Consider the following 14383-nt stretch of genomic DNA (forward strand, 5'->3'; position numbering starts at 1 on the left):
CCCATTTTGCAGATTAGGAAGCTGAGTCACAGTAGGTGATGGAGAGTCACATTGGAGTCAGGACCAGGACTCCAGACCCCTTAGTGCACTGAGGAACCCAGAAAAGTGCCCACACTCCTGGAGGGCAGGGCCTGGAGGAGCGGGCATTGGGTAAAGGAAGATGTGAATGAATGACTGCCTGAGCCTGAATGACGCCCAGGGAACCCAGAGACTGTCTGAGATATAGTAAGTGCTGACATTTATTATGTACTTGCCACCTACTGAGCATCAGGCCCCGTTCTAAGCATTTTCGACACATATTAATTATCTGATCCTCGTGATTCTCCAAGGAAGCTTTAATTGTTATCCCCGCCCACTCCTCACTCCCTCCCCCCACCCCCGCCATTTACAGAGAAGGAAACCAAGGCATCGAGAGGTTAAGTGCCTCAGCCAAGGTTGCAAGCTGGTAAAAGGCAGGGCCAGGATTCAGACCACCTTCTAAGCCCGACCCTCTGCTGCCTCCCTGCAGCCTCACGGTTAGCAGGCTCTGCACCCCTGCAGCCTGCAGTCCTCCATCCCTGGCCCACTTAGCTACTGCCTTCCCTGACTCTTTCCAGCCGGCACTGGGAGTGGCAGGGAACAGGAATGCTCGCTCGCTCTCGGTCCAGCCATCACTTTCTCCTCCTCCTCTGCTGGCTGACCCCTTTCTCTGTGGCTCTGGGCCCTAGGCTGTGAGCTCCTGGATGGCCGGGGGCCCTGCCTGTCCATGAAGTGGATGAATGAGGGGTCCCGAGAGGAGGGGACTGGTCCCGTTTTTCTGGATGTTTGTGACTCTTCTCTCCTTGCCTCCTGCAGTGGTCGGGCTCGACATCCAGGATGAGATGGGCAGGCACGAAGTGGGGCACATTGACAACTCGATGAGGATCCCGCTGAACAATGGGGTGGGCTGCCGCTTCGAGGGACAGTTCAGCATCAACAAGGTACAGAGACCCTGCCTGGTCCCCTCTCACCTTGCTCCCCATCCCCGTGGTCCCCTTCTTCCCTGGAAACTGGATGGTGGAGCTGTGTGCCCACTTGCCCTCCCCCGTGTCCAGAGCCCTGGCAAGCTGAGGGCCAGCATCCAGGCACCTGGCAGTTCCTGCTGAGAATCTGGAGCGGGGGTGGGTTTCAGGCTCCCTGAGGTTTGGAGCCCCAGCTGGCTGGTTCAGGAAGGAGCTACTTCTCTCCCCAACGCAGAAGGAGTGGGTGGTGAGAAGACGGTAGAATTGGCAGCCCTGAGCCCGAGTGTGCGTCCTAGCCCTACCCCGTCTTGGCCAAGCAATGCCCTCCAGGTCACTAGACCTGTCTTAACCTCAGTTTTCACACCTTTAGGCTGAGGATGTGATGATATAATAATATGGTACCTTCTACTTTACAAAGTGTATGTGATGATTAAATGAGCACACGTTCATTCATTCAAAACACTTTTATGGAGCACCTGCTGTGTTCCAGGGTGGGTTACTGGCTCTGGGCAATGCCTGGACTAGGTGGGCAGCGTTCTTGCGCTGGCGGGGCTTCCGTTCTAGTGGAGCGAGGCAGACAGTGTGCAAACTGGAAAGCATTTCAGTGGGTGGTAAGTGCTGTGAGGAGGAATGAAGCAGGGGAGGAGTGAGAGTGGATAGGTTTGAAAGTACCTGGTCAGCTCCAAAGGACCATTCCGGTATTGCTGTTGTTTTGTCGCTAGAACCAGGAACTTCAGATCCTAAGTTAAAGGTGTGAGCGCGGTGCATTTGGGAGAGCTGGGGAATCCCGGCAGCAGCCAGCACTCTTCTCGGCTCTTTTTTCTGTAAGATTTATTTATTTATTTGGTTGTGCCGGGTCTTAATTGCAGCGCACGGCATCTTCATTGCTGCACACAGGATCTTTGTTGTGGCATGTGGGATCTTTAGTTGCTGCATGCGGGCTCTTAGTTGTGGCATGCAGGATCCAGTTCCCTGACCAGGGATCGAACACAGGCCCCCTGCATTGGAAGCACGGAGTCTTAACCACTGGACCAACAGGGAAGTTCCTTCTCGGCTCTTTTTATGTGTTATCGCAGTGGAGCCTCTCAACAGCCTGTGAGGTGGCACCATTTTACAGATGAGGAACCTGAGACCCAGAGAGGTTAAGTATCTTGGGCAAGGTTGCACAGCTATCCCCATGTCCCACAACTCCGCTTCCCAATCCCAGCCAGGCTGAGCCACTGGCTTCTGCCTGCCCTCCTGTAGCCTCTGCTCAGATGCCCTTCCTCTAATCCTTGCCATCTCATTGAGAGGTTGCAAACTCACTGGCCACACACAACCCAAAAACCAGTTACATTTGCCCCATACAGTATTCAGATCCATCAGAGCCCATATCAAAAGACCGGGAGTCCAGATTTCTAGCTTTTAAAAGTCAGAGGCTCTAGCCGCACTGGACCCGAGTTTCACTGGAAACAACGATCTGGAGCTCATGACCCCTTTAGACAGTATGCCGTCCTTCCTGCAGTCCCCGCTGGATGGCTGTGAGGCTTGGCCCAGATGCTTGGGACACCTGGACCTGTCTCTCTGTCTCCATGTGGTCTCTCCATGTGGTTTTCTTCCATGACAGCTCAGGGCTCCTTAAGTGCTAAAGCAGACACTATCACTTCTGCCAAACTTTATGGCTTAACAGGAATTAGGTGCCGGCCCAGGTTCCATGGGGGAGGGGGGGGCTACCCAAGGGTGCGGGTGCTGGGAGGTGTGGTTCATGGGGACTCTCTTTGCTGATTAGCTACCACACAGGGTCTTCGCTGTGCCCCGTGATTAGGATTTATGGTGCTTGTGATGGTAGCCATTTGAAGGTTTTAAGCAAGGAAGCAATGCAGTCGGATTTATGCTTTATAACCTCACTATCCAATACAGTAGCCACCAGCTCCGTTTAAGTTGATTAAAATTAAGTAAAATTCAGGCCCCCAGTCTCACTAGCCACACTGCAGGTGCTCCGTAGCCACATGTGGCTAGTGGCTGCCGTGTTAGCACAGATAAGAAACATTTCCATCATCACGGAGAGTTCTCCTGGACAGCAAACCTTTAGAAAGATCACTCTGTCATCTGTTTGGGGAGAGACTGGACAGGACCAAGAGCAGAGGTCACAGACAGTGCTTGTGGCAGTGGCATTGGAGAGAAGGGTCCAGATTAGGGAGGTGGAGTCAACAAGACTTACTGATCAATTGGTTGTGGGTGGTGAGGACAAGAGTGGAATCAGAGAAACCTCTTAGGTTTTTGTCTTGACAACCAGCCAGTCCCATTTTCTAAATATGGAAGCTTGGGAAAGCATGGATTCTGTGCGAGGTGGGGCTGGGACTCGGTCCTTCAGTTTTGGACACATTTCATTCAGGATTCCCATTAGAGATGTTAAATTGGAAGTTGAGGGGGTGCTTGTGGAGTGCAAGAGAGAGCTCTGGGCTGGAGATGTAAATGTAGGAGTCATCGGTAAACAGATGATGTTGGCTTTCATAGGTCTACATCAGTGCTACTCAAAGTGGGGCCCTCAGATTGCAGCAACATGGATGGACCTAGATGATTATTATACTAAGTGAAGTAAGTCAGACAGAGAAAGACCAATACCATACGATATCACTTATATGTGGAATCTAAAATATGACACAAATGAGAGCAGACTTGTGGTAATCAAGGGGGAGGGAGGGTGGGGAAGGGATGGATTGAGAGTCTGGGGTTAGCAGATGCAAATTATTATATATAGAATGGATAAACAACAAGGTCCTACTGTATAGCACAGGGAACTAACTATATTCAATATCTGTGATAAACCATAATGGAAAAGAATATTTTAAAAAGAATGTATATATGTGTATGACTGAATCACTTTGCTGTACAGCAGAGATGAACAGAACATTGTAAATCCACTATACTTCAATAAAAACAAACAAACAGGGCTTCCCTGGTGGCGCAGTGGTTGAGAGTCTGCCTGCTAATGCAGGGGACACGGGTTCGAGCCCTGGTCTGGGAAGATCCCACGTGCCGCGGAGCAGCTGGGCCCGTGAGCCACAATTACTGAGCCTGTGTGTCTGGAGCCTGTGCTCCGCAACAAGAGAGGCCACGATAGTGAGAGGCCCGCGCACCGCGATGAAGAGTGGCCCCTCGCTTGCCGCAACTAGAGAAAGCCCTCGCACAGAAACGAAGACCCAACACAGCCAAAACTAAATAAATAAATAAATTTAAAAAACAAACAAACAAAGTGAGGCCCCCAAACCAGCAGTATCAGCGTCACCTGGAACCTGTTAAGAATGCAGATTCTCAGGCCCCACTTTGGATCTACTGAATCTGTGTTGTAACAAGCCCCCCAGGGGATCCTGATGCCACTCATGTTTGAGAATCATTGGTCTAAGCTAGATTACCTAGGGAGAGGTGTAGAACGTCCTAAACCTGGGGTCCACAGACGCCCCAGGGAATGCAGGTCAAATTCAAAGAGTCTGTGAACCTGGATGGGGAAAAAAATGACATGTTTATTTTTACGAAGCTCTAACTCCAATTTAGCGTTCTCTTCTATGATGAATGTAGGCAATGAACCATAGTAGCATTAGCAGCACCCTTGACCTTGTCACCAATAGAAATTGCCGATATGTATATCACATTAAAATTGTCACAGATCATTCTGAGCTGCTGTTTACATTCATTGCTGTTTTGAAATTACAGTAATTTGTTGACCCGCGATAAGGTCTTATTATTTGCTGCATTATTAAAGAGGCATGTGCAAATGTTTGATCTGTTTTAATTACTGTTTTAAAACATCATTTCTTTCCTCTGTGATCCTATGTGTTTTATGCATTCGAAACTTTTAAAGCATTTAAAACGTAGGTGTCGGCAGACTGGCAACGGGTCCATGGCACCAAAAATGTAAGAACCTAAGGTCTTGATAAGGATGCAGTTTGAGGACCGATTTCTGATGCGTGCCAGTGTTTAGAAGCGGGGAGGAAAGATAGAAGGAGCAGCCAGATAGGTAGGAGGAAACCAGGGCTGAGTGGGCCCCAGAATCTGGAAGAGAACATGAATCAAAGAGGAGGGCTGGTGCTGCAAGGACGGGGTGGACCACTGACCCATGTGCTGCAGGGAAAGCCCACGTGGGAGAGAAGGGGGCCACTGCACAGCCAAGCCCTTGGGATGCTGGCTGCAGTGGAGGGCACGCCTTGGAGATGAGGGAAGGCCAGTGTGGGCACAATGCAGGGAGGTGGGCGAATTGTTGGTGGGCCAGGCTCTCACTCTGCCTCTGATGCCCTCTCTCTGCCCCCATCTATGTGCCTGGAGAGCTGCTGCTCACCCACAGGTCTCGTTGACGTGGGTGCCTGAGTGGGAGCCCTCCCTCCCCTTCCCCTGCCCCTGCCCCTCCCATCATGAACCTTATGTTGCTCTTGTCCGTATCACATTCTGACTTCCTTTGACCATTGCCCCGCCCCCGGCTCATTCACTCATACATCCTTCTCTTGAGTGTCTGCTGTGTGCCTGGCTCCACACTTGGTACCGGGGTACAGTGCCCAGAGAAGCAACTGATGTCCCTGCCCTTAGTGGCACTTACAGTCTATTACGGGGTGACAGGTAAACACTCAAACAAGCCAATATATAATTTGATGAAGCAGCCGGGAAGAGAATGAAGGGGGTGTTATGGTGGGGAATTAAGGAGGAGACCCACTGAGATAGGGTCATAAGGGAAGGCCTGTCTTCGGGGTTGAAAGATGGTTGAAGATGAACAGACACATGCATGCCTCCCTATTGGGGAGGGGCCTCCCCTAGGAGGGTATGATCACCTGGGTTAAACAGATATAAACACCTCAGACGGTGAACAGGAGGGACCACATTTACTCAGCACCGAGTATGGGGTGGGCACAGGAGAGACGGGACAACCACCCAGGAGATGGCCCAGCGCCACACTCTCCTCAGCTTGGCAAACATGCCCCAGGCTGCGGGTGGCTTCCCTTAGGCTCCAGGGAGGCCCCCCGCTGGCTCTGGCTGAACTGGAGCTTGCTCTTTGGGGTCAGACAGACCTATGGTTGAGAATCCTGGCTACAATGCTCACTGGTTGAATGACTGGGCAGTTTAGCCTCTCTCAGCCTCGGTTTCCTCATCTGTAAAATGGGATAATGATACTGCGCTCACAGGTTGTGAGTTGTGAACAGATTAAAATCTGTAAAGCACATATGGCAGTAGGGATGGGACAAGTCTCGGTGCCCTTCCCCGGCTGGCCTTAACTCCTGTCAGTGGGGTGTCTGTGATCTCATCATCTGGCACCCACCGTCACTTGGCTGCAAGTGTGCTCGTGAAATGTGCGTGGATAACGTCCAAGAAGTGGGTCTTCTCTGGTCAGGGGACAGCTGAGATTCTAGAAAAGGGTCACACCAGCCCTCACCTTTTGGCTGCCGCCACCTATTGGGTTCTCACCCGACCCTTTACTAGTATTAACTCATTTAGTCCTTGTGACAGTCCTAAGGAAACAGGCACAGGGGATTAAGTGACCTGCTAAAGGGCCAGGAGCTAGGATTTGAACCCTGCCTGGCACCAGGGCCCCTGCTCTGTCTCCTGCACCCCTGCTTGTTGCTGCTTCTGGCCAGCATCTCGGTCACAGCTGAGGCCAGCCTCTGCCCCCCACCCTTGGAGGGTTAAGAGTTCGTGTCTTCCTGGAGCTCTCAGTCAAGGGGTGCTCAGATAAGAAAGCCAGCCGTGATGACGGGCGAGGTCAGCAGCTGGCCCCCGCCCCTATATCTCCCAGCATCAGGCTCACACTTGCCCTGTGGCCCCCTTATCCATCCATCAGGAAGTCAGCCAGCAGCCAGATGTCAGAGTTCACATGTTTCAAGCTGCGCCAGCAGCCCCCAGCAGGCCCCCAGCAGCCCGGAGTCCTTGCTTAATCACCCAGCCCCCCTGGAGGAGGACAGGATGGGCCACGGTTTGGGGCCTGGCTCCATCTATATGTTTTTAAAACCCGTCAGAGACAATGACGTAGGTTCCTAAGTCACAGCTCTAAAAGCACCGTCTTTGCTTTCTTCAGCCCAGCGTGTGCTGGCGTGAGTCAGCCACCTGTGATGGATTCCGTGCCGAGGGGGAGTGGGTCACTGAGTCACAGCCTCAAGGGGCAGCAGCGGGTGGCAGATGTGCGGGCGCCAGCCTCCTTGACTCACCTAACTCTGGGAGCCTGAGGCCCAGACTCCAAACCCATTTCTGAACTCCGCCCACGGCCCTGTCCATGGGAGGCCCCATGTCACTGCACAGAAGGATGCACACCGGATGCTATTTGTTTCTTACTTCTGGGGGTGGTAGGCAATGGGGACTTTAGTTCTGACTTTATCACATGGATTTTTAATAGTGAAAATATATCCAGGTATTATTTATATAAGTAAAAATGAAGTTTAAAGTATTTTTAGAATACAGTAGGGTTTTCCCCACACCCTGCCCATGTACATGCTTGTTCCCTCTTCTGGGAGGGTTCTTGTCTCTTGGCTCAGACATGTTCATCCTGTAAACCCAACCCAATAACACCTGCCATCGGCTTTGTATTCACCTCATTTAATCCCCCCATAACCTTTTTTGGTTATTATCCCCATTATCTTGATGGGGAAACTGAGGCACAGAGTGGTTAATGACCTTTCCCAAGGTTCCCCAGCTAGGAAGAGAGGACAGACTGGAGCCCGCATGTGGCCCTCACCTGCTACTCTACCATGGGTAATTGGGCCCCTGAAGCGGGCAGTGCTATCCCTCCAGGGAGATCTTTCAGAGCTGTTGTTTCTGTTCACCCCAGCCAGACCCAGCAGGTTGCCCCCCCCACCTCCAAGCAGCCCATGGCACACTTAACTGTGAGCTCACTGAGCCTGGGCCATGCCCTGTTAGCCTGGTACCTCTCACGTCAGTCCAGAGCTTAGGCCCTAGTGAAGACATTAATATTCCTGCAGGAAACCCACAACTTTGTGTTTGAGACAGGCGTGCTTACAAAATAAGCGGATGCTAAGCTGTAAACCTTATTCCTTCCTCTAGTGCAGCTCATTAAACTTTTGTTGAGCTGGAATAAAATAAACCCTGAGTTTTTCAGTGTGGTGTTTGAGGCCTTTGCTAAACAGCCCCACCTCCCTCTTAATGCCTCTTTGTTTCCTGCTGTGGCTACTCCCCCAGGCCTCTCTTTTATTCGGGGTTCAGTAATACCAAGCTCTTCTAGTTTGTTACACATGCCCACCAACTGGGCAGTTTCTGATCTCCATACTTGTTCATGCTGTTCCCTCTGCCCAAATGCCTTTCCCCTTATTCCTGAGTGATGCAGACTTATCTTCAGAGCCTTAGCACAGGGTGTTCTTTCCCCTGAGAACACCCACACCTGAGTTGGGGGCCCTCCCCCGTGGCTCCCACAGTCTTTGCATCCCTCTGGTCCAGTGTAGGTCATGCAGTCTCATTTTCTGTTCCAAGTCTGTGTCACAGCAGGCCAGGGGCTCATCCAAGGCCAGGCTTTCGTCTGGATCATCTCCCAAGCTTTGCACCTCCTGAAGGGCTGGCTCCACATGGCCATCAGCCCAGGGCCGCTGAGGTCAATGGCTGTGGTTTTTTGGTTTTTTTTTTTAATTTATTTATTTTATTTTTATTTATTTTTGGCTGCGTTGTGTCTTCGCTGTGGTGCGCGGGCTTCTCATTGTGGTGGCTTCTCTTGCTGTGGAGCACGGGCTCTAGGCGCGCGGGCTTCAGTAGTTGTGGCGCACGGGCTTAGTTGCTCCACGGCATGTGGGATCTTCCCGGACCAGGGCTCGAACCCGTGTCCCCTGCGTTGGCAGGCGGATTCTTAACCACTGCGCCACCAGGGAAGTCTGATGGCCGCGGTTTTGTCAGGTGACCGTAGCAAGTTTCTTCACTGCTCTGAGCCTCAGTTTCCTTTTATGTAAAATGGGAATTACCAGGTGTCAAAGCCAAAAGTGCTGTTCTAAGGATTAATGTCATTTACTCATTCTTTCATTCATCCCATGCATATTTATTAAGCACCTGCTCTGTGCCAGAACCTGGGGAATACAGCATCAAATCAGACAAAAACCCTGCCAGCATGGAGCTTATATTCTCGTTGGAGGACACAGATGAGAACAAGATGAGGATAAGATGGCGGGTGATGCTGAGTGCTTTAGCGGCGTAAGGGGCTTGGGGGATGTGGGGGTCAGTGGGGCCCCAGAGCAGAGGCCTGAGGGAGAGCCATGTGGAAAAGGGTTCCAGGAAGGGGACGCAGGCACAAAGGCCCGAGGACCACACTGACATTGTTGCCGGCGCAGCAGGAGGCCGGCGTGGCCAGAGGGAGTAAGCAGAAGAGGACGTGAGGATGTGGCTTCAACTCAAGAGAAGGGAAGCCTTGGAGGGTCCTGGGCAGAGGGGTGATGGGATCAAACATTGGGTTCAAAAGGCCCCCTCTAGCTACTGTTGGGGAAAGGCCTGGGGACCCCAAGGGCAGAAGCCTGGAGCCCAGTGGGGAGGCTGCCGCCTTGTCTGGTCTAGGGAGGCAGTGGAGGCTTGAGGGCTCAGATGCTGGGCGTCTTGAGGGTGAGGTGACAGCATTTCCTGATGGGTGGGACGTCAGTGTGAGAGAAAGACGGGGCCAGGATGACACCAAGTGTTGGTCTGAGCAGCTGGAAGGAGAGAGGCCCCCGGAGTCTCCGTGGAGGCCTCATCAGTGCCGTTCACTGAGTAGACATTCATTCAGTACCTCTCACTGGCTGCGCTCTGCACAGCCTTGAGACCCAGGGAGGAAAGTGGGCTGCTGTGGTCTTGCCTTCAAGGAACCCCCAGTCTAGGGTGATGGGGCAGATTTGGGTGGGCGATGGTGTTGATTTGGAGTTCAAGGAAGCTTCGTTAGTCTGCAGGCCTAAAGGTCATTCCCCGACCCCCCGGGGAGGGAAACAGCTAGGAAGTTGATGGTGGGCAGTTGCCTTTTCGAGCCGTGGTCTTGTGCCAGGCACCCAGCTGGGTCCTTCACATGCACCCTCCCACCCACAGCCCCAGCAGTCCTCTCGGGTAGCCACTGTTGTCACCCCCTTTCCACAGACGAGGAACCAGAGGCTCCTGCAAAGTTCCACTGCTGGGAAGTGGCCAAGCTGGGATCCAAATCCAGATCTGCCTGACCCCAGGGTGAAGCCCTGCACCCCACCCTCTGGGGCAGCCAACGCAACTCCTAAACTTTCCATCTCTCCCTCAGGTCCCGGGCAACTTCCACGTGTCCACACACAGTGCCACAGCCCAGCCACAGAACCCGGACATGACCCATGTCATCCACAAGCTCTCCTTTGGGGACACGCTGCAGGTGAGAGGGGCACAGATGGGGTGGCTGGAGGTGGGCGTCCAGGGGCTGCATCACCAGAGCCTTCTGTCCTCACTGGACATAGAGGGATGCCCTCCAGAGGCGTCATGCCCTTCGAGCCTCTGCTCCATCAAACAACCCCTCTGCCTTACTTCTGAGCATGCGGCTGCCATGTCATCAACGTTGCACTCAACTTGGAACCTCGGCTTGAGACCGGGGCCTGGGAGAGGGAACTGGCTTTCATGAGCAAGTACAAAGTGCTCGTGCTTTCTCTGTGCCAGGGCAGCCTCATGAGGCAGGAGGCGGCACCGCATCTTACAGACCTAGAGCTGGGCCCAGAGAAGCCATTTGTCCAGGACCCCCCAGCAGGCGTCTGCCTCGAGTCCAGTGCCCTGTCCGCTGTAGCGTCAGCGCCCATGTCCATTGAATAGGCGTGAAGGAAGTGTCCTGAGACTCCTTGTTGTGATTTTGATGGAGAGGGCCACGTCCAGCAGGCCCGGCCCGACAGTTTCCTCCCCATGGCAGCAGACACTGACCGCCTGATCTCTGCCAGCTGCGGGCAGGGCAGCTGTGATGTTCCATCTCTCCTCCACCCCCAGCAGCACAGTGCTGAAGGGGAATTCTGCCACACCCTGCGTGACAGAGGGAATCGAGGCTCAGAAGGGGAAGTAACCACTCCAGCTGTGGTGCTGGCATCGCGACCCGGCTCCTGACCCCAAGCCTGGCTTGATGAGAATCCTGTTTCCTGGTTGAGGTTGCTGGGTGGGGGCCCTCCAGGCACGGTGAGTGCCCTCCAGGCATGGTGAGCTGTGCACGGGGCCCTCGCAGGCCCACAGGCACACGCATACACACTGTTCCGACACCGTGTGCACACACGTCTGCTCAGACTCACGCACACAATCATCAGACACACACCGAAAAGTGTGCCCTGACACATGTGTGCTCATACATGCTCCCTAAGACCACACACTGGACACACACACACCACCCAGAGATACACACAGACCCACCCGGCTGGGACATCTCACATACAGAACCAGAGGCACACACATGCCTGCACTGCTCCACTCCCCCCACCCCCCGTACATGCTGTATACATCCATGTGCAGCAGGAATGTTGATGCTGGTTGAATGCTTTGTGTGTGCTGAGCACCTTACTTCACAAGCACGATCCTCTTTTACCCTCTCAGCAGCCCCAGAGGTAGATACTATATATTGTCTCCATTTTTCAGATGAGGAAACTGAGGCACCGAGAGGGTAAAGCCTGGTGCAGAGCCTGGGTCTGAATCAGAGTCTGGCTTCGGGCCGCACCATGGGGACCGCCTCCCGTGCCCTCTCTCACTCCTTTCTCCCTTCGTGTTGCTTGTGCTTCGTTCCCGGGGCACCTTTGCCCAGCCCGAGTGGCCCGGTCATCGCCTTCCCAGCCTTTCTGGAGGCCCCAGAGAATTTCCTCTGGGAGACAGTGCTTAGGAACAGAGAAGTCCCAGTCTCCCTGGGCCAGACTTGCTGTCTACACACTCGGTGAAGCACGGCCTGCCCTGGGACTGTGGACTCACTTCCTGCAGGTGAATTCACACAAGCTTCACACGCACACCTCCCATCTCTCCATCCAAGGGACTGCTGTGTGGAGGTTCCCCAGCCTGCCTTGCTGGGTTCAAATCCTGGCTCCACCACTTACTAGTTGTCTGACCTTGGAGAAATTATTTAGTCTTGCTAAGCCTCAGTTATCTCATCTGTAAAATGGGGACAACAATTGTACCTGCCTCGTAGAATTGTAGTGAAGATAAAATGAGTTAATGCACGTGAAGTTCTTAGAACAATTGCCTGGCACAGAGTAACCGGTCCGTGAAATGAGCTATGGCCACTGTAGTTGTCCTCTGTGCTCTCATTCTGCACCAGGCCCTGCAGGGTAAGATGCTGCCGGCCCACAGGGGCTCACACGGCCATGGGGGAGACAGACGTGGGGTGCTTACCACCCCAGTGGGATGGGAGCTGACAAGCCACAGGCAGGTGGATGGCCGAGGGCCCTCCATATATGAGCACTGGGCAGCACCCCAGCTGCCTTTGCAACCCACCAGCTCAGCAGATACTCGACACAGCCGGGGAGGTAGGCACTGTGAACCCCAGTGTGCACGTGGGGAGACTGAGACCAGAGTCACGACCAAGGGCCGTGCATCTCACTGGCAGCACCACCAGAATCCACACTCCTTCCTCATGGGAACTTTTGACCTCTTCAGCCTGCACTGAAGCCTTCACTTTCTCACCTAGAGAGCAGTGTTTAGATGACCCTTTGTTTAACCCTCACAAGAACTCCCTGAAGGATGCTGGGTGGCATTTATTTTTCCTGAGGAAGAAACAGGGTCAGAGAAGTTCAGTAACTTGCCCAGAGTCATATAGCTTGAAAACCAGGTGTGTCTGGCCCCGGGTCTTCTTTGACTGTGCCTCATAGGTTCATGGATTCATCAGACCCCCTCAAAATTTCTGCTCTGCGCCAGGCTCTGTGCAAGGCTCTGGGGCAACAACGGTGGATAAACCATACAGGATTCTTGCCCTCAAGTGAAGAAGAGATTAAATGTAAATAAACGTAGTTACAAGGGACAAGAGAAGCATAGGATTCAGGACAGTGATGTGGAGGTGGGGGCGGGGTACCCCCAAGCCTGGGAGGTCAGGGAGGGCTTCCCTGAGGAGGTGACATCTAAGGTGACATCTAAGCCACGTGCTAAAGGGTGAGAAGGATTTGGCCAAGCACAGGACAGGGAAGTCTTGCATATCACCCCTCTCCTAGAGAACCCACTCTATGGCACATCCAACCAGTCATTTTCATAGAAAAGGTCACTTTCAGAAAAAATGGATCAGCAAGTGTCCATGACATCAGAATGATATTCTGTACATGAGATGCCAGAGGCTCATCAGAGTCAGCAGAGAGGGCTCAGCAGTGTCCATCTGGAGGGGGGAGCAGAGTTTTAGGTGGAGCGAGAGACCCACAATAGGTTTAGGAAGGTGGGGGCTGACCCAGGCAGGTGGGTGTCATAGAAAGAGCACCCACCTGCCGTGTGGAAGACCGGCCGTGAGGCAAGGCTGCAGGTAGGGAGGTGAGGAAAGGGCTACAGCCAAGGCCAGGGGGCAGGAGGAGAAGAGAGGAAGGACAGGGGAGGGACAGGGGCAGCCTTGCATTGCTGTCTGCTGCTACAGAACAGGACAGTAACAGCCTTCTGCTTGGCCCTTATGGCGGAAATAGGATTTTTAAAAGATGTAGAACACTTAGCTGAGGATTTATCTATTCATCCATCATCCATTCAACAAATAATTATTGAGCACCTACTATGTGCCAGGCCTTGCACATATCGGTGAGGATGAGCGTGGTCCCTGCCCACGTGAAGTATCGTATAGTCTAGAGGGGAGGACAGAAATGAATCAAATAATCATACAAATGAATGTCAGATAAAACCCTGACATGCAACGATGTGAGGGACTATTCTAGCACTCTTGCCTCTACAGCCACTGTCCTCTTGGGTTAGAAACGAAGTCTTTAGACAGTCAATCCCGAGGCAGCAATGGACAAGCTTTCCTTTGAGCTTCTTGAGAGTGCGCAGTTCTGTTAAGTGCTCGATAAAATCAGCGACCTGAGACCAGGATCAGGGTCAGGTCACCCACTGTTCCTGGAGTGGCCCTCGCTGCAGGAGCCTGTCCCCTCCTACCTCTCTGACCTCTTCCCTTCCCACTCCTCACCCTCTTCCTCTCTAGGGCTACACGGGCTCTGTTTCTCTCCAGACTGTCTCCAGACTCATGTGTTTGCATGAGCTGCTGGTGTGATTAACTTCCCACTTTCCTACAAATCTTGGTGTCAGTGTCACTTCCCCCAGGAAGCCCTCCAGGACGCCTACCCCAGCAGCCCTTGTTAACCATGCCCATGATGACATGCTCCATGTATCGGGCATACTTTGTCCTGCTTTAGATTCTCCTTGAGGCTGACCTGGTTTCCTGTTGTCCTCAGAGGAGAGGTGGAACATGGCCTTCAGCCCTTGCCAGGGGGACACAGCTGGGCCGGCTGCCGTGAGGAGGAGTGTCTTCACAACTGCTATATGTTCCCCACAGCAGACAG

The 14383-nt window shown here is 53.1% G+C and overlaps 1 protein-coding gene across 1 annotated transcript in view; it reads left to right on the forward strand.

Moving 5' to 3' along the window:
- Positions 1-14383, forward strand: part of ERGIC1 (endoplasmic reticulum-golgi intermediate compartment 1) — a 110110-nt gene that overhangs the window by 75384 nt on the left and 20343 nt on the right. The window contains exons 5-6 of the mRNA XM_061189937.1: positions 835-959; positions 10180-10284. Of these exons, the coding sequence (XP_061045920.1) occupies positions 835-959; positions 10180-10284 (230 nt within the window). The remainder of the gene's footprint in view (positions 1-834; positions 960-10179; positions 10285-14383) is intronic.

This window comes from Eubalaena glacialis, chromosome 4 (assembly GCF_028564815.1).
Source record: "Eubalaena glacialis isolate mEubGla1 chromosome 4, mEubGla1.1.hap2.+ XY, whole genome shotgun sequence".
Classification (NCBI taxonomy): domain Eukaryota; kingdom Metazoa; phylum Chordata; class Mammalia; order Artiodactyla; family Balaenidae; genus Eubalaena; species Eubalaena glacialis.